Source organism: Lygodium microphyllum, chromosome 5, assembly GCF_053477565.2.
Source record: "Lygodium microphyllum isolate KBCC chromosome 5, Lygodium_microphyllum_v1.1.10, whole genome shotgun sequence".
Taxonomy (NCBI): Eukaryota; Viridiplantae; Streptophyta; class Polypodiopsida; order Schizaeales; family Lygodiaceae; genus Lygodium; species Lygodium microphyllum.
This window is the reverse complement of record NC_141139.1, coordinates 166,721,047-166,741,258: the sequence shown is the minus strand read 5'-3', so window position 1 is coordinate 166,741,258 and position 20,212 is coordinate 166,721,047. Positions and strand designations below refer to the sequence as shown.

Sequence of the window (20,212 nt, the reverse complement as noted above, 5' to 3'; positions counted from 1 at the left end):
AGACACGTCAACAATTAGAACCACGAAAATCGAGATCAGTTCAAAGGTTAAACCCCCTTAAAATAATTTTAGTTCTCCCAACGTGTACAATACTCCGACTACTCAGAAGCAAAAAAGAGTATCATACGAATCTGATGCCAACGGACAGCGACTACAGACAAGCTAAGTGTGGAACGTGAACAAAAACAAAGGTTAAACGTCTTTGTAATGTATCCGCTACTCGCTCAACTTGCATAATAGTGACAAACCAGGAGAAAAAACCAACACGGAATAGCGTTATATGAATCTGAATCTGATGCCGATGGACTCTGATGCCCATGGCCAGGGACTACAGACGTATAAACGAATTCACATTTTGTGACCAAAAAACACACAGGATTTATGGGTTCAAGGCAGGTCACCCTTTAGCTTCAAGTCCCAATCACATGCCTGACATAGGAAAGACTTCCATTTTAAGCTACACAGTCCATGTTCCATCTCTTGCACAGTCTCATACAAAATGAAATGCATAAGTAATCTCCTCAATTGCATTGCATCAAAGCTTGGGCTTCTCATACTTAGTGGTAAAGAATGGACATAGGGCTTTTGGCACATCCATGATTGTAAGGTACCCAACAACAATGGGATTAGCCCCTACAGCATGCCACAGTAAAGTCAGTGGCTTTGCATGGTATATATCCAGCACAAACAGCAACAGTTCATCATAGTACCTATACTGCGTGCATAAGGGCGTGGTTAAAGAAAGAATGCTGTACAAGATCTTTTGGCAACTACCCATGAAAGGGGTCTAGTGAGACGATTAGGCTTACATATACTGCTTGATCTTCTTCGACTGCTCAATCATTCAGATCCCAAGCACAAGCTTCCTGTACAAAAGACAGTGCTTCCATCACAGGCTAATGGTCGTTGTCGTGGCTAGCAAGCCGTGACGCAATCGCGGAGTGGTACATGAAGTCGTGGAAGGAGTCGGTCCCTTTGAGCTTCTTTCTGAGCTCCTGAGCTTTCTGAGGGGTGAAGACGACGACCTTCCTGTGGCCTCCTCTGGTGGTGGATTTCCTGACAGGGGAGGGCAAAGCCATGATCGAGGAGTCAGGGGGGGAGATGATGCGGTAAGGGCCTTGATCTGGGGGGGACTGAGATGGTGCTGATGCCGATCCTAAAGATGGAAGTGATTCCGATTCTGACGATGACGGGCCCGATTTTTGCCCCACCAGCGGCTCGCCTGTCTTCTTGCCGGAGCCGAAGAAGAAGAAGGGGATCCATGAATGTGCCTTGGTCTGGAGAGAGGCCTCCGGGGGCTGGTCGAAACCATGCTGCTTGGAGAGCCCATGGGGGGAGGAGGAGGAAGAAGAGGAGAGCTGAGCGACGGGGGGGCGAAGAGGGAAGTGTCTGTGCTGCTGGGGGAGGCAGGACGAGGGGGGCTGAGGCTGAGCAGGAGGAGGAGGAGGAGGAGGAGAAGGAGGAGGGAAGACGGCGAGGCTGGAATCTAAGAAGGTACTGGCGAGGAGAACCATGGCTGCAGGAACGGGGGAGAGGTAGACACACACAGAAGGTGGGGGAGGGGATGTGGGGGGGAGGGGGGGGTCCTCTGAAATCTTACGGTAGGGAAGAAGGAGAGAAGGCTAGGCAAGAAGAAGGGAAGGGAAGGGAAGGGGAAGGAAAGAGGGAGAGGAAAGGGGCCCCGATGGGGAGGACGTTGACGCGGAGAGAGGCGGGGGCACACGTTGCCCTAAAAAAGGAGGAAAGCAAAAGGAAGGTGATGATGAGAAAGCACACAGGACAGAAGAAAGAAAAGGCAGAAGATAAGCTTGTAAGTGTGTACATGGATGGATGATGGGTTACGGGTAGGCTGCGCGCCAACTGGAAACATAAAAAGAGCTAAAAAGCACCACCTTATGGGCCCCGGCCCCCAAAGCCCCGGAAATGCCACCCCCCCCGCCGACCAAAAAGATCGCCAGTCAGTTCCTTTTCTCGAGACTCTCGAGTCTCGAGTGGCGGCTCTCTCCTTCTCCCTCTCTCAGCGAATCGAGACACATTTGTTCTATAGTGTAAAGGGGCCAATAGATTGTCACCTAACAATCTTCCACTATAATTTTTCTCCTTTACCTTAGAAGCTCTAGCCCAAAGTTTTCTCCTACACATCTTCTAGAACTCCTTTTTTCTCTGTGGGGACAATGGCCTCGAGCTTGTTCTAACTTCTAGTAGCCCAACGTTTTCTCCTACAAACATTAACGCCCTACAGTACTCGTTTGCCTGATACATACCTAGCCTAATCAGGAGGGCAGATTGCAGAGTTTCAAGTAAAAACACAATCAACTGGATCTGCTCTGATCCAACAGCTCACTTCGAGAAATTTTGTATGAGGATTATTGCCTCAATCAAAATCAAAGAACCTAGGTGGAAGATTGTCATTAACAAGCTCCAAAGCTTGATCTTCTTCATGTAAGGCTATATTTACAATCATTAATACAATTCTAACATTCCGCGCGCACTTCGCATGCATGGAACGCTAGGCCACTCGAATCGACAAGCGAAGTAGCTGTGCTATCACACGACAACTTCACTCAACAATCCATTTCTCATCTTTCTCTTTCCTCTTTTTCCTCTCTCTCTCTCTCTCCCCCCTCCAAATTCCCTGTCTAATTCTCTCTCTCTCTCTCTCTCTCTCTCTCTCTCTCTCTCTCTCTCTCTCTCTACCTTCTATTTTAGTTTATTTTTTCTCATCTCCTGGTTCTCTCTCTCTTCCTTTTTTCTCTCCCCACTTTTCTTCTCTCTCCCTCTCTTTTTATTCTCTCCCCTCTCTTTTCTTTCTCTCTCCCTCTCCTCTTTTTTCCTTTTTTTTCTTCTTCTCTCTCTCTCTTCATTCTCTTTTTAATTTTTTTATTTTCTCTCTCTCTCCTCTTTTTCTCCTCTATTTTATCTTTTCTCTCTCTATAATTCTCTCTACATGCTCTCTCTCTCTCTCTCTCTTTTGTTTTTTCTTCTCTCTCTCTCTCTTTTAAATTTTATATTTTTCTTCTCTCCTTCTCTCTCTTTTAAATTATATCTTCTCTCTCTCTCTCTCTTCCCCCCTCTCTCCTTCTTTCTCCCTTCCTCTCTTTCTCAAAAAATATTTAAATTTTAAAAAGACTTTTCTCTTTTCTTTTTTCTCCATCTCTCTTCCTCTTTCTTATTCTTATTCTTCTCTCTCTCTCTCTCTCTCTCTCTCTCTCTCTCTCTCTCTCTTTAAATTTTTTTACTTTTCTCTTTCTTTTAAATTTTATATTTCTTTAAATTTTTTCTTTTTCTGTTTCTTTTAAATTTTATATTTCCTCTCTCTGTAATTCTCTCTTTGTGTTCAAATTCTTTCTCTTCTTCTTGTTTTCTCTCTCATTTTCTTCTCTCTCTCTCCCACCTTCTCTCCTCTCTTTTCCTTTTTGCTTTTCCTCTCTCTCTCTCTTTTAAAATTTATATTTTATCTCTCTATAATTCTCTTTTTTTCTTTTAAATTTTATATTTCCTCTCTCTATAATTCTCTCATTGTGTTCAAATTCTTTCTCTTTTTCTTCTTCTTCTTCTTCTTCTCTCTCTCTCTCTCTCTCTCTCTCTCTCTCTCTCTCTATCTCTATCTCTATCTCTATCTCTCTCTCTCTCTCTCCTCTTTGTCTCTCTCCCACTCTTTCCTCTCTTTTTTTATTTTCTTTTCCTCTCTCTCTCTTAAATTTTATATTTTCTCTCTCTATAATTCTCTTTCTCTCAGTTCCCCTCTCTCTCTCCCTCCCTCTTCTCTTCTTTCTTTTTTGCTCTTTGTATATTTCTCTCTCTCTCTTTCTCTCTTAGATTAAACTTTTAAATGTAACCTTTTTTGTTTAATTAAAATAGAGAGAGAGAGAGAGAGAGAGAGAAAAAACCTAGGCCCTACACATGAGAGAGAGAGAGGGGGGAGGGGGGAGGAATTTAATTAAAAGGGGAGGGGGAAAAGAAAGAGAGAGATTATAAGTGAGAGAGAGGGGAGGGGATTTTAATTTAAAAAAGGAAGGTGAAGGGGGGGGGGGGAGGGGGGGAGGGGGGGAGGGGGCAGGCTTTAAAGAAAAAAGGAAGGGGAAGAGAAAATGAGATACTACACATGAGAAAGAGGGGAGGGGAAGGGGAGGGAGGTTTGGAAAAGGGGGTAGGTTCGAAAAGCCCTCTGGAGGTTCAGGGCTTTTCGAACTTATAGCTAAAATAATATAGTAGTAAGATGTGCATTTCCAAAAGAAAAAGTAATAATGCAATCATAGAAAAATGTTTTATTTCCCAAAAAAGTTTAAAGATTATATGAAACAAAAGAAAGATTATAGCCTAAGCTGGCCCGCTACCCTTAACAAAATTACTATTTAAGCTTGTCAAGCGTTTAACAAAAAATCCACTAAGTGTCCTTAGGCTTCTCAAACAAGGCTAAAAGATGTTCCCTAATATCTCTAATCCTATCCAAATAGGATCCACTTAACCTAGTGCCAAAAGCAACATTGTTCCTACATTTCCAAATAAACCACCAAGGACATTCAATAGCTTGTAGACCTCTCCCCTAACACGCTGACAAACAATGCTATAAATCTTTACTTTTTTTAATGGTGGTGTTTTTGCCATACGACTTGGAATTCAAAACGCCACTAAGGATTGTAGCGTACAGGTTTGAGAGTTTATTAAAAGGGAGAAAGAGGCATTACAAGAGCTATTGTCATATCCTTTCTTTCAACTTTTAAGAACTCCTACAGCCTCTTCTATCTTTGACCTTGGTTTGTTAGATGACCCAGTCGGCTTCCCTCATTTCCAACAATCAACTCTTCTTATCTAAATGCCTACATTAAAATCCTAATCTCAACTCAGCCACTAATGTAGTTCCAAAGCAAGTGGGGTATTTTTAGTCTCTCCTAAGAAAACTTCTGTTAAGCTTAGAAAAAAGGGGTGGAAGAGGAAGACCAATCTATGCACTATACTGAGCATATTTCTATTATAAGGGTAGTGAAGTAGGTGAGCAATATTCTTTTGCCATTTATTATATCATGGGCATAACCCATCCCTTATTCCTTTTTGGTGAGGTTTATACTTAGTTTACACACTCTTGTACAAGATAAGCCAAAGAAGACAATAAATTTTGAGCAGGATAGAAACATACCAAATCTAGAGAAACCTATATTACCATGGGAATCAATTCCAATGAAGATTTTGTCTATTGTTGAGCTTGGATGAGTTTTTGAGTATCCCTTACGACATGTAGGAGAGGGAGTAGAGATTTTTTGTGAGCCCAAAGAAGCACTTGAGTATTAACTTGGTAATTCAATTGCAAGAAAAGGGTGCTAGAGTTAGCTCATATCTTTAAAAGCTTGATGGATGCAATTTTCTCTTTATTGAGTCTCAAATCTCACTTCAAGGTTACTTCCTCCTCCCAATGGTGTCTCACAATCCCACAAGCCTTTCAACAACCAAATCCCTATTGAGCTAATGAGCTCCATTCATATAATGCTCCAAGTCAATAGGATGAAATGAGCAACTAATTGAAGCCAAATGTGCAACAACCTAGTGCATGGCTTTATTAGGAACCTACTTATTGATTTGAAGGTGTTTGTACTACTACCAAGCTTCCTAGAGGCCTTGAACTAGGCCTGAAACTAAAACTATGGTGTGCAAGGGAAAGTGGGACCAATTGGGGCTATTCACAACTAAGAGTTCATTGAAGCTATAACTTAGCATTTTGGTTAGGGTTATTTTATGCATCATAGGATCCATTCTACTTCCATCTGGTCCACTGTTGTCAAGATACCTAGAAAATCCAAGTCTTCTTGATCTTTCTTAAGAGTGTAGGTCTGCCACAAGCCACCTTTGGGTGCTTATATTTATTGGAGTCTTATCATCATATAAAAAGTTGTTAGAAAGGGATTCCAATCGATGCAAAATCAAACTAGGAGGCTTGCAGGATGCTAAGAAGTAGATATAGTATGGGATGACTATGTGGTTAAGTAGTACTAATCTGGAGAGGCAACAATCCCTAGTTCAAGGTCATTCACATATCCATTTTGTTTTGCATTCTATCCATGACTTATTGCCACCTCTGTGCAAGAGAATACTTAGAAGCCTAAAACACATTCTTCAATATATTGGTAGCCATTCTAAATCAACCGATTAGGAGGGTCCTTTAAGATAATTCTAGTTCCTATTTTATTATGGTTAGAATTTGAGGCCCAACAAAAGATAGAAGAAAACCAAGAAAGGTAGCAATATACTTCATCATTTCTAATGGGGAACTTAATGTTAGTCATATACAAACTGAATACATACATAGAGTTATCATTTCTAAGAGAGAACTTGATGTCAAACATACACAGATTGAGTATCATATCCTTATTAGAGTTGGGAAGGGAAATGCTTAGAATATTACCTTTGTTGAAGTCCTCTCCAATAAGTCACCCACATGTATCTGCTAAAATAGTATTGGACTATGCAAAAAAAGTCAGGACATTGGATGGACTCCTATCATTTCAAAAGCTACAACTCACTTTGGTGACAATCTCTTACCTTCTCTTCTCAACACTCCACTCTAGCTAGCCAAACATCCTCCCCTTTATCCCAACAAGGCAAGAACACAAGGCTAGCTTCAAGGTGTAGTGAACTCACCAAATTTCCTTCCAATATTGTAGTCTGAAAGCTTAAAGGCATGAAGATGGTTGCATAATCCAAGCAACACAATCTAATGTCATCACTCCTTTACATCGACAACCAAGCACACCAACGATGAGAGAAGAAGATGGAGAAGAACAAAAGCAAGAAGAATTGATAAAGCTTCACCTTTTCTCAGTCCCTTACTCAACACATCTCTCACTCTCTCTCTCCCTCACTCTCAAAAATGGAAGCAAGATGATAGAATGGAAAGCTTCAATATTCACACTAACAGAAGCTTCAATATGCACCAAAAGGGTAAATACAATTGAGGCCTCCCACCCTTATAAAGACCAAGTTTAGGGTTAGGGCTACGTCACCTCTCTAGGGTGGTGCCTCATTTTCATCTTAAGATTTGCATCCCATTTACGTTTTAGGGTTTACACCCTGCTTTTCGTTTAGGATTTCCAAATTTTCAACTAGGGTTTTTACCATCCCTTGGGCATCCTATCTACTTTGTGAGATCGAGGCTAATCTTTCCATGAAGCATGCTTCTAATTAGACCTAGCCTATGCTATTGCAATTACAAATCCATATGCACAACCCATATTTTCACTAGGGAGTGGCTGCTTGGTGTTCTCCTCTTTAGTTGATGGCCTATTAGACACTATTGGTTCCTTGTGTGGATTAGCAAGTATCTCAAGTGATTGCTCTTCCAGAGTTGTGGGCTTAAGTGTCGTAAGAACTAGCTTTTCAGTTGCTAACTCATTTGTCTTCAACTTCTCAATTATCCTAGTCATTGACCTAGATTTACATTTTGGTCTCTTTCTCTTTCTCTTTGATTTTGATGGAACTTGGACTATGATCAATGGAGGTAGTTGTATAGGTGGTTTTGGGAACAAGATGTAACAATTTCCTGCATAATATCCTTGATCATGGAATAATGCTTTGGAAACCCATCATAGCTTGGTGCACTAACTCTCCATTGGCACTTCCAACTATATGCCTTGGATCTCCTCTTCCTTCTAGATGCAATCCTTTTCTCAATATCATGTATATTATTCCTAGCAAACTTGGTATTCTCTCTTAATCTAAGAGACTTAAATTGAGTGTTTCTCTCCTGTTCTCATGTATCTTGAGTAGTTCTTTCAAATCTCTCTCACCATCCTCACTTGTGTTTTGGTTTGACTCAAAGAGAGGCATCTTACCCTTGCCTTGAGAAGAGGTAAGGTTGCCTTTACTTAAAGCAATGATCAACTTGACACTTGATCAAGTATATGTGATATGCTATATAGTCCACTTTGAATTGGGTTGTGTGCTTGAAAGGTCTTCCAAGTAAGACTTCCTTCCCTATATCCTCTCGATTTGGAATCACATAGAAAATAATGGATCTCTATAAATTGTTGATTCAATGGCCTTCTCTTTGGTCAAGTTTCCTCTTGATCTTGCAACGACTAGTACATGGCTCTTTGGACAAAAAGGGTCAATGAGAAACGTAAGGTGTTACTTTCTTATTCTCTTAGGGTCAAGTATCAATGCCTATGGCAAGCTACTTTGCAAGTCTTGTTCAATGAAATGAGTATAACTCGCTTCACTTTGGCTTAAGAAAACAAGGTAATTTCAATTGGATTTGGCTTGGAGTTCAAATACAACACTTTGGTCCTAAGCTTTGTTGATGTTGAAATTGTTAGCTTGGTAGTAGTTGGATTCTCCTCTTGTTCTCTTAGTCTTGGTACACTCTAGAATATTTCTTGGCAAGATGTTTTGAATATGGCTTAGTAATCTTAGTCATTTAGTCAACAACTATGCCCTCATTAACCCCTTGGAATGATGTTCCCCCCTAAAGTGTAGTGTATCCTATGCTTAATGCTGCCTAAGTGGATATTGTACTTGTGCACTACCATTCTAGTGAGTCCAATTTGTCATAGGTGCTGTCGATCCAATGTACTAGGTGATATGGGATTCAATTCATAATTATCCAAACCTAGAAATGGTGTGCCTAGGATGTGACACAAGTAGGCTTTGGGTGACCCTATGTAAAGGATGCCTAACTAAGGGTGAGGATGTGTGAGTGGGTGTTACTTCAAGTACACATGAGACCCTATTTAAGATGGCACATGGATGGGCCCTAAGTTGGTGCATTGGTTGTGGTGTCCTTTGACAAAGTGCAATTATACACTCATGTGCCAAATATAGTGACTAAGAGGGAATTTGAAGGCTAAACTAGGGCTAAAGTGAAGTTGTGTATGGATTGGAAGCTCTAAGAGTGAAAGTTTACTATTAATACGTGGGTGCTAACATCACCCTCAGAAAGAGTGCTAGACACTCATAGTTGGAACTAAAGCTCAACTAATTCCAAGGTGAGTCCTAAGGAATGAAGGTGCAAGGGGGGGTGCAACATGTACTTAGTGCAAGGGTTTAGAATTAATATTGTGGTTGTAGGTGGTGGATCACTTAAGATGAAAGAGCCTAGGGTCTATTCCTAATGGCTTACCTTGTGCCCTCCTGAAGGCAAAAGGCTCATGCCCTCAACAAAAGGAGGATGCTTCTTAAGCAAGGGGTTTAGGAACTCAAGGACCAATGCAAGAATGCTAGGACAAGTGGGAAATAGGGGGGTAGAGACATATTTTTGGAGTGTGTGGGAATAGATGTTATCAAAATTATAGGAATAATTATGGAAAAATAAGATGATCATTACATTTATTTTTATAGATTTTTTAATTTTATTTAATTGCTACATAATTGTAGCTTGTAATGTGTAGGCCTACTACGACAGTGGTTGCTCATGCTTGGCAGTTAATTGGCAGGGACTAATGTGATTTTTGTTTGGTGTAGCAAATTATTAAGAATAAGACAGTGTGATGATTGTATGTGGATAAGCACTTATGACTTTTTACATACTATTTCATAAAAACATAGAACTATTATTTTTTGGATGTACACTTTGAATAGACCAGGATTGCTATTTTAGATCTCACCTTTGGGAAAAACAAGTCACTTTGGAGAAAAGAATTGGGAAAGATGAGCCGTGCAAGGAAGAGAAATGTATGGCCTATTTATAGGATGTCTTTTGTATTTTGAGCACCAAGAGAATAGAATTAAATAAATGCATGCATGGGGAATATGCTCACCCATGCATGGGGGGGTGATTGTACCCAATTGGTATCTCATATATTCTCCTCTCTCAACTCTACTTTTTGGCAATTTGTTGTTCATGGAATTTTCTTCAACTTTTGGCAAAGCTATGGTGATTTCTTCCAACATTGGTATCAGAGCACAATGATTGGTCTGTATGTTGCTTTCAAGTCTACATCAAGTTCAACATACACATCCATCATCAAGAGCTTCAATATCTTCATCATTAAGCATCAGTCAAATATCTATTGGTCCCAATTTCTACACATTGGTCTATGGCTTTAAGTTTGGTGTTTTCAAGGTCGTACTTTAATTTTTAAGAGGACATGGTGAAAGAGAGTATTCAAAAGATGATTTCTTCTTTTTTACTTTACTTCATACGAATCACTAAAAAATCCATGACTTAGAGAGAAGCTCTTCAACACTGGTTTCACTCAAATCCATGGTGGTTTTGGCAAAAATATAAAGAGAGAGAGAGAGAGAGAGAGAGAGAGAGAGAGAGAGAGAGAGAGAGAGAGAGAGAGAGAGAGAGTTGGACATCTTGTGCTATTGGTTTATCATCTTTAAAACCACCATTTATTCCATCATTAGTCCCTGATTGTTATGCAAGTTGTTGATGTCATCTCTCTGACCCAACAAGTCTGGCGTTAGCATCTCAATAATTGCGCTACCAAAAACTGCTAGCAAATGGTGCCATTAATCACTAGCAATGAGTTGATTTACGTTTTCATAAGCTTTAAAAGCTTAAAGTATTTAAGCTTTAATAAGCCTATTACCTTCATTATTGAAGGGCCAAACAACACCCATGAAACTTTGTGGAGTTGGGGAGAGCCATCACATAACACCCCTCTCTCATTAAGAATCCTCTTATATCAATTGACTTGTTCTTGTGCAAGGGGTATGGGAGTATTGTATTCATAACACAGTAAGATTACCTTAATCTCTATTCCTATGCAGCAAAGGATGGATAGAAAACTAGTCAACAAACTTTGCCCATATGCAAGGGATTCCATGACTTAGGATAATTTAATGAATGTTATTGTGTATGTGTTTGTTCTTCTTCAATCTGATTTATACACAAAGAGTTCTTTACTAAAAACTTGAGTAGCAAATTGTCAAAATCTTATGTCTCTTGTGCTACTAATTGTTCGAAGGATATTTCAAATATTGTTATTTTTCTTGAAGCTTATTTATAAGCTCCACTCCTTTGCAGATTTATTCACCCATATATTCTTCCAAACATATTATTCTTTGAAGATATAATAGATCCTTCACAAATTGAAGACATGAATGTGGAATCTCCCCTTTTGGAGATTACCCTTCACAACAACAAATCGATCTCATGTAGCACAACTTGGCCGAAGTTACACATGCTCTTCACGAGCAGGAAGTGCAATAAAACTTGAGTATTCAAGACAAAGATGACTGTATTGTGGATATCCTTTGAGGCATCCTTAATGCATAAGAATCCTAGAAGGAGAAGTGCATTAGTCTTCATTGTAAGTCTTTCCAATTTACAAAATTCGATGGTAAGAAAGATGGCAAGATTGCCTTATCATGGTTAAGACAATTCAATGATTAGTTTGATCGAGAATCCTTTCCCAAGAAGGATAAGCTAAAGTGTGCTACAAAAAATGTATCCAATAAGGTGTCCCTATGGTGGCATATACTATATTCAAGTGTTGATCATCCTCTTACATGTGATGCATTCCAAAAGAAATTCAAGGATTCTTTCGTATGCCCTCAATTCCATCTTAATGCTTAGAGAAATTGGGAGAATTTCTCATGACAAGAAGGTGGCAGTGTAGTTACCTACAGTGACAATTTTGGCAATGACTTTTGTTGTTGTCGATGCTAGAAAAAGTTCTAGAAAATATGCTCCAATGAAAATATGAAGATAAGGCATACAAGCTAAACTTCATTCTCTTAAGCATTCTTTGTTGCAAGCTGCTATATCCCATGTGCATAATGCTAAAAAATAATTCCAAGCTATTTCATACCTCCTTCGCACATAAAAAACTATTCAAAACCATTTTCATAATAACAACTGCAATCCATGAAAGGCTTTCATCAATCGTTTATGTTCAAATGCTACTTTCACCTTTTCGTTCTCCAAATTCTGCACCTACAGGCATCATGCACCATCAAGCTGAAGCACCCAAGGTAAATTTTCAAAATGCAAATATTAGTATGCAATGTAAGAAGTTTAAACTGACATATTACGGTTGTGGTCATCCTAGCCATCGTTGTGTAAATTGCCGAGTTAAACTACCTAGCAATAATAGCAACCACAATACCAACGACATGAGTACCAACAACAATATCACTATCCAATTACACAACATAGAAGAAGTGCTAGATTATGCTATTGATTGGACCACTAGCTCTCTTCAACAAGAGGCAACAATTGAAGGTAAGCAAGGTGCACACGTTTCTCCTCATGCTTTTTTAAAGATGAAAGGTATTGTTCAAGATTTCAATGTGGTTATATAACACAACGATGGTAGTTCACATGATTTTATTTTTGAGAAACTAATTAGAAGACTACATTTGGAAAAAACCTCATCATTTTATAAGGTAAAATACACTTTTCAAGGAATAAGACATTATGGAACTGGTGACGTTAAAGGTGTCAAAATAACCATGGGTTCTTAAAGAAAAACACAATTTTCTTGTGGCCCTTCACAGTCTTCTAACATCATATTAGATATGCCTTTTCGCCACCATAATCCAAATATTGACTATCACATTCATTCAATAACCTATAAATTTCATAGAGAGTGTATCACTTTGCATGGCAACAGTAACTTAGAGTTATTTCCACTTATTTCACACACTCAAGCCAAGTGTGACCTCCTTAGGAAACAAAGCAAAGCCTACATGATTTATGTCACTGAGGTTGAGGAACTTGAGATGCACTTCTTACACCCTCACAAAAGCATTTTTTGGCTACCTATATAAGGATTGTTTTGCCAATGACTATCCACCTTAGTTGCCACCATCTCAAGGTAACTTAGACCACAATATAGAATTATTTCTTGGAGTTTCACCTCGACATAAGGCACCTTATAGACATAACCCACTCCACAAGAAAGAAATTCAATAGCAAGTCATTGAAATTCTAGATAATGGCATCATCCATCCTAGCTCATCAACCTTTGGATCACATGTATTTCTTGTAGAAAAGGAGAATAAAACATACATCATGTGCATTGACTATAGGGCACTTAACATATTCACAATTAAAAATTGGTATCCTGTACCCCATGTTGATGATTTGTTAGATCAATTAAAGAAAACCTTAATCTTTAGCAAAATTAATTTAAAATCTACATACCATCAAATTAGAATGGACATTATTGACATTGTTAAAGCTGCTTTTCGCACACAATTTAGATACTTTTGGAACTTTTACTAGGCTTATGAACAAAGTTTTTATTGATTATCCATGTTTTATGATATTTTGTTTTATAGCAAATCGAAAAGTGAACATAAAGAACATCTAAAAGTAGTTTTCAATTGACTAAAACCTAATCGCTTGTATGCAGACCATGCAAAAAGAGTATTTTTCCCAAGATGCTCTTAGTCGTCGTCCTCATGATCATATTTCTACTAATCATACCCTTGGTTTTGACAAAATAAAAACATTTTACTTAAATCATGTGTCTTCAATAGCAAATCAATCTTTTGATTCCATGATTTCTATTTACTCTTCTGATCTTGAATTTTGTGATGTATGGTGTCATATGCATGTCTCTAACCTTTTTCTAACTAGTAAATTACTATCTTGAAACCAAAATCTTTCTAGTTAACTAGGAACTTATACTTTTCTTGGTTATAGCTACTAGGTCAATATTCACAACATGAGTCAACATCTAAAGTTGCAGGCAGCATTGGCAAAAATTAATTTAAAACCTGCACATGAATTGGGAAGGATTAAAGTGTGATAGTCATGGATGCAAGGAAAGGGAGCCTCTAAGTAAGAGGATGCTATAGAAGGGATGTAGAAATTTTTTAGACTTAGTGGTACAATAATGGATGTGGATACTTACACAATGCAATTAAAGAATGCTCATGCCGACTTACAAGTAGTCCTCAAACTATTGGCTTCAAACATGCAAAAGCTTAGTAAGTCCAAAAAGAACTCTCTATTTCTTCCCAATAGAGGATCCATAAAGAAACATTCACTCTATCAATGGATGCATTATGTGGTCACTACTTCAACTTTACGATAGTAGATATGTTTGTTTTCTTTATGGGTCATATTCCATGAAAGGATGACTGCTATTGTTGGTTTATCTCCATATTTTAGTCCATTTGTGATCTTTGTGCATTTGAAGTTTATTGGGAGAGGCTTCTACCTAGTGGTACTAGGCTCCCTAATGGCATGATGCTAGATTTCATAATGTTCCATTAGTTTCAAGGAAATTTTGGTACACACCATTCTATGATAGGCCAAATTCTCCCCCACAAAGGTTCTCCTCTCAAAACTCCCAATTTAGTTTTCATTTCTAGGGCTACATGCCATCTTTGATACCAATATCAAGGATATTGCAAGTGCATGTGGGAAAGAGTGTTATATGTTCCCCCCTTGCCAATTAATATGAAAGGGGATCATAGGATCTGTATTCTCTCAGATTGTAGAGCAGAGCAACTTTCCATATGCATATTACTTGTGTCACAAAGTTTCTCTTTTCGCAAGGGAATCCCTTGAAATTCCTTCATAGGATAAACTAGAAAGAAACAATGAAGTGGCAACCACCACTTTACCTGGGATGCTAGAACTTCTTAGACAAACTAAGGAGGGAAGAAAGTGCCTACTCTAGACATGAACAAGGAACCATTGCATTCAAGTGCTCTAGTATTCGTGTTGGTCTAAGCTCAAAGAAGGCAAACCAGCCACTCAATGATGCCACAAATAAAAGAAATTGACAAAGAGAACCTCCCCTCTAGGGAAGGAATGGACTACCAAGAAGAAGAAGGCATGAAATAGAAGTAAAGGGAAGATGAAGGGAGGTGAAATATTAGTTAATAGTATTCGTGTTGGTCTAAGCTCAAAGAAGGCAAACCAGCCACTCAATGATGCCACAAATAAAAGAAATTGACAAAGAGAACCTCCCCTCTAGGGAAGGAATGGACTACCAAGAAGAAGAAGGCATGAAATAGAAGTAAAGGGAAGATGAAGGGAGGTGAAATATTAGTTAAAAATCTTGCTAGAGATGCACACAACTTCACTAATGTGTATGCTCTATCGAAAACTCTAGCGGGGTACTACTTAATTTTTTTCTCATGCATAGAATTAATATTTGATCTTGAAATGCGCAAGGGATTTGTTCTTCTAATGGAAGGGAAAGTGTTAAGGCTTTATGACAATGGAATAAGATAGATATACTCTTTCTACAATATGCTAAATTGGTTGATTCCTTAGATATTGATCAAACCCTTTTCATAGGGGACTAGAGAATGGTCTTAAAGGAGGATGAACAACCTCATAAGGGAGAGACCTTGCATGGATCTAAGTTTAGAAGCATATAAGACTTTTCAAAGAATGTATGAGTGTGTGGATTTAGCTAATATTTAAAAAGAAGAGCATTTGCAGCAGTTTACTTGGAGAAACAAGCATGTTGCCATCTCTTGGAGAGCAACATGCTTGATATAAGAGCATACCTTTTTGGTGGCGTTGGTGATTTGATAGGCATAAATGCCCAAATGGATGTCCAATAAGCCTGAAGAGGGAATTAACACCAAAGGTAAGACTTTTTTCTAAGCTTGATACATTCAATCTAAATACATGTGTTTACTATAATCTATTTATATGTACATACATAAGTTGTGAATAGATTGTGTTTATACATGTGTGTGTGTGTGTGTGTGTGTGTGTGTGTGTGTGTGTGTGTGTGTGTGTGTGTGTGTGTGTGTGTGTGTGTGTGTGTGTTGTAGGGACAATCAACCGCCAAGACCCATGGACCGCTTATTGTTTCAAGCATTCCAAGCCGAGCACTAACGGCTACCTCTCACATAGCCAACATGCTATCCATCTCTATGAGTGTAGTGAGCTTACCTCCATGCTCGATCGAGTTGCCTCCTCTTCCGAGCACTCCGGTAGCTCCATGATCCGAGTGCAAGCTCCATCCTCAAGCTCCACACTCCAAGCTCCATTGCCGCAAGCAAGACAAGAGAAGAGAATAAGAGAGGAGAAGATGGAGAGCTTCTTCCCCACGGTCCCTCACCCTCACACTCTCACACTCCCTCTCTCAAGCACAAGCTCAAGCAAGCAAGAAGAAGAAGAAGAAGAAAAGGAGGAGAGCCACTTTTGGCCACACACAAGAATGAGCTTCTCATTCACCTTTCAACTTTATATACAAAACCCTAAATCCCTTTTGGGCAGTCATCCCCTTATCCCCTTTTTTACATGGCCGGCTAGGCTCTTTTTTCCATTGTCCTCCTATCTTCCTAGCTTCCTTCCTACCTCCCATCTACCTTTACAAAGTGCACATGCTGATGCTCTTAAAATAAATCATGGTGCGCCTTGCGCTCTTTCGCAAAAGTATTGCCTTGTGCTTTTTCTTGTGTGCCTTTCTCCTTGGTTTAGGACTTTTCTGCACTTCTTGTGTTTCCATATTTTTATTGGCGTGCCTTCGTCTTCCATTTCACTTTTTCCTTAGCCTTGCATTCTGCTTTAGATTTTCTAGATTTTTCACCTTATTCATCTGAGGGTTAACATTACCCCCGTCCTAGACGAGTGCTAGTCCCATGGCACTCTCCGTCGTAGGTAGCAAGCTTTGGCATGCACTGAAGATGTGGGTGGAAGGGACATCTGTGGTTGCCTTGGAGGAGTTTTGGTGGCGGTGCGGATGAAGGTTGTTGTGGGCATGTTGTTGGCCTGGTTGGCTGGTGGCCGGGTTGTTGGAGTTGGGGATAGGGCTGTTCGTTGTTGGGAATTGTACTGGTTGGCTGGTGGCCGGGTTGTTGGAGTTGGGGATAGGGCTATTCATTGTTGGGAATTGTACTGATTTTGGGCATGTTGTTGGCCTGGTTGGCTGGTGGCCGGGTTGTTGGAGTTGGGGATAGGGTTGTTCATTGTTGGGAATTGTATTGGTTGGCTAGTGGCCGGGTTGTTGGAGTTGGGGATAGGGATGTTTGTTGTTGGGAATTGTACTAATTTTGGCACAGGTGTGGGTTTGTGGGGATTCTGCACATGACAATTCTTTGGTGGGCTTGTATGATGAGAAAGGACAAGAGTTCAAAGTTGATTGTTGATGAAGAGATGACGGTACTTTCATTGGAGTCGTCAATGCCTGCAATTGAAAACCTCTCATATGGTCTCTTCCTAAGGGTTGGTGCTAGTCTTCTTATTGTGTGCACAGGACGTAGTTTGATTAGTTTGGGAGACATGTTGAACTTTGAGCAAGCTGAGAGTAATGTCCTACACTTGAGGACCCAAACAGTGTATAATTGTGTTTCAAATAGTATGTGAGTCCATACTTAGATATTACATAGTTAGAAGACTACTGGTCTAGTTCATCGTAGCAATGGGTGGATGAAGCAAGGGTTCGATGGGGTGGGAAAAATTGTTGATGTTAAGGAGAAGTACACTTGAAGGCTTCTTGAGACATCATTTGTGATTTTGACAACATGATGTAGCATAATTGAGCTCATTGATGCCTTAGCTTTGGTATAGCTAGTGGCTACTTGTAGTGGTTAAAGAATACAATGTACTTTCCATGGTCTTCCATGCCTTGCTTACCACTATTGATTGCAATGGCACTGAGGTGGAGTGCGAAAAAAATTGTGCAAAGGGTTTAAGAGGTGACAGGTCTAACCATAGGTGAGACGAGCTCCCTAGGTATGTCCTGCCCTTGATGTGCCATGAACACTTGTGGGGGATGTGTAAAAGGGCTAGGGGATTAGGGACGGAGCTAGCTGAGCAAGGTCACTGAACGTACCTAATTTGAGGACCCCTAGGTGTTGTGCTGTGATCGTGAGTGCTTTTTTCTTTTCTTTTCTTTTCTTTTTGTTTTCTCTTTCTTTTTTTTTGGATAAAATGAATACAACCAATGCAATACATTGAGGCGATCAACCTTTCATTTGGACTGAGAAAAGTCGATATCTAAAGGCTGTGAAAAATGGATATTACAAGGATGATTGTGTTACTAGCCTCGATGCTAGAGGAACAGTTGTTGAGATGGAGAGATACACTTGAGATTTTGCAAACTTCTTTGTAACATGTGAGACCTCGATACAATTGAGGTAGCTACTGTAGTGAGCCAAATGTAGAGTTTGGCCAAGAAAAAGAGAGTAGCCAATGACTATGCTTTGGGTCGTGCTCTTCGAGCTTTCTCCTCGAGAGTTGTTCTTCAGGTCAAGACACAACTTGTTGGCACAAAAATCAAGGAGATTGATGCACACCATGCCCGGCATTTACATTTTTCCAAATCTGGGCGCAATTTTGACAGCGACCACTTTGAAGGCTTAGATCTCTCAACTGGAGCATAATGAGTACAAACCCTCTTAGGGGGAGTTAGAGCCATTAGTGAGGGCCCTCCATCTCAAAGGGTTTGAGCAGATTCAACCTGTGGAGCATGTGGGAGCTCATTTACCAGTTGTGCTGGTCCCTGTTTTGACAAGACAGCCATAGCCACTTACCTTTAAGCTCATTTTTCCTTCATTTTCTCTCTTCTGCCACTTAAACCAAGCCAAGGCCACTCTAATCTGAAGTTTTCAGCAAGTATTCAACCATAAAATCAGCAAGGAGGAAAAGCTATGAAGATTTTTTGAAGATCATCAAGTCAAACTCAAGCAACAAACATCAAATTTCAAACTAGTATCTTTTGGTACTTCACTGCCATTGCTTGTGTCTTTTGACACATACAAAGATCAACTCATTCCTAGTTATTCTCAATCATTTGAAGCTAATTTACTGCTAGTCTCTCAAGTCGAACATGGGCAAAGATTATCCAACTGCCCGTTTCAAAGGAGTCGGGTTTCATACCTGGCAGACTTGCATCAAATTGATCCTGATGAAGAAGGGCCTCTGGGCCATTACCACTGGAAAAGAAAAGAAGCCTCATGATGTGGATCTTGCTATCACTTGGCAAAAGAACGATGATAAGGCTCAGGCCATTATCAAACTGGAGCTAGACGACAGCTACATCCACCATGTGGATAACTGTGAGACCTCACAGGATACATGGAAGAGACTTGACACCTTGTTCGGTGCATAGTCTAAATCATCAAAGTATGGTCTCCTAATTGAGTTTTTCAGGCTTGAAATGAAGTCCAGCACATCACTTGCCACACATCTAAATTACATGGAATGACTTCTAACCCAACTTGCAGGAATCAACATTAAAATGGAAGAAGATGTTTGCATCGGTGTTCTACTTAAGAGTTTGCCTCCTGAATATAATAATGTATCAACAACTTTAATCAACATGCCAAATCCTAAACTTGTTGATATCCAGGCATCATTGTTAGAGGAGGAAAAGAAGCTAAAAACTAAGGAAGAACCAAGTACCTCTAGATATAAGCATGCATTATATGTTGGCAACAGGTACAAAGGCAAGAAGGATCAGCTTTTCTGTGACTTCTGCAAAAGGACCGGACACACTGAGAAGTTCTGCCATGCCAGAAAAAGGTCCCAAAAGGCCTATCTAGTTGCAGTCAAAGAAGAAGAAGAAAATGGAGCAAAGTAAGAAGAAGAAGAAGACCACTAGGAGAAGGACAAACCTCATCAGTCCTTCTATTCAGATAGACTTTTTTAGTTTTGTATTTCCTAGCCCTAATGCCTCAAACATAAACTTGTAAACTCCTCAGTTATCCTTGTACTACAGCCTCTGTACACTTTCTGAGGTCCTTGCTACAGCCTCTGGATGTCCATCATGTTTGTGGTACCCACACTTAGCCTTTTTTGTGACAGCCTCTGGTGTTTTTGCCATGTTTATGGTGTTCCCACACTTTGCAGGTGTTGCTTTCACTAAAGCCTCTACACACTTTGTACTTTTGGTTGTGATTGAGGAGGGGTGTTGAGATATTTGCAATCACACCTACTTTAGTCCCTTTGTGAGAAGCAGTGAGGGTTCAGGACCAGAATCCCATATGCACAGTAGGAGAAAGTACCACCACTCAATTCCTATAAAGCATTGTACTTGCACTCTTTTTCTAATGCAGTGATAGTACTCTTTTCTTTCTAGTAAAGTGTCATGTCATTGTCAATACACAAGATTGTGTTTATGAGTCCAAGTCTCAATCTTGAAACCTAATTCACTTGTGTAACAATTTGTCCTAGTCAGGGTCAATGTCTTCATGAGTTTCTTTTTCCTATTTCAACCTCCATAGCTTCTGCATCTGCCATGCTCTAAATCCCACGTATTTCACAGGTTCCTCAACCATTTACAAGTGAATGAGATAACATGCACAACAAATCTTACAATACCCAAGCCACTAGCTTCATGTTGTGAAG

At 39.7% G+C, this 20,212-nt stretch overlaps 1 protein-coding gene across 1 annotated transcript; it reads right to left on the bottom strand.

Moving 5' to 3' along the window:
- Nucleotides 1–505: 505 nt before the first annotated feature.
- LOC148036657 (uncharacterized) lies at nt 506–1,597 on the bottom strand. Its single transcript, XM_087679182.1, has one exon. It carries the CDS (start codon nt 1,512–1,514, stop codon nt 897–899), a length of 618 nt encoding a protein of 205 aa, XP_087535308.1. The 5' UTR covers nt 1,515–1,597; the 3' UTR covers nt 506–896.
- Nucleotides 1,598–20,212: the final 18,615 nt, after the last annotated feature.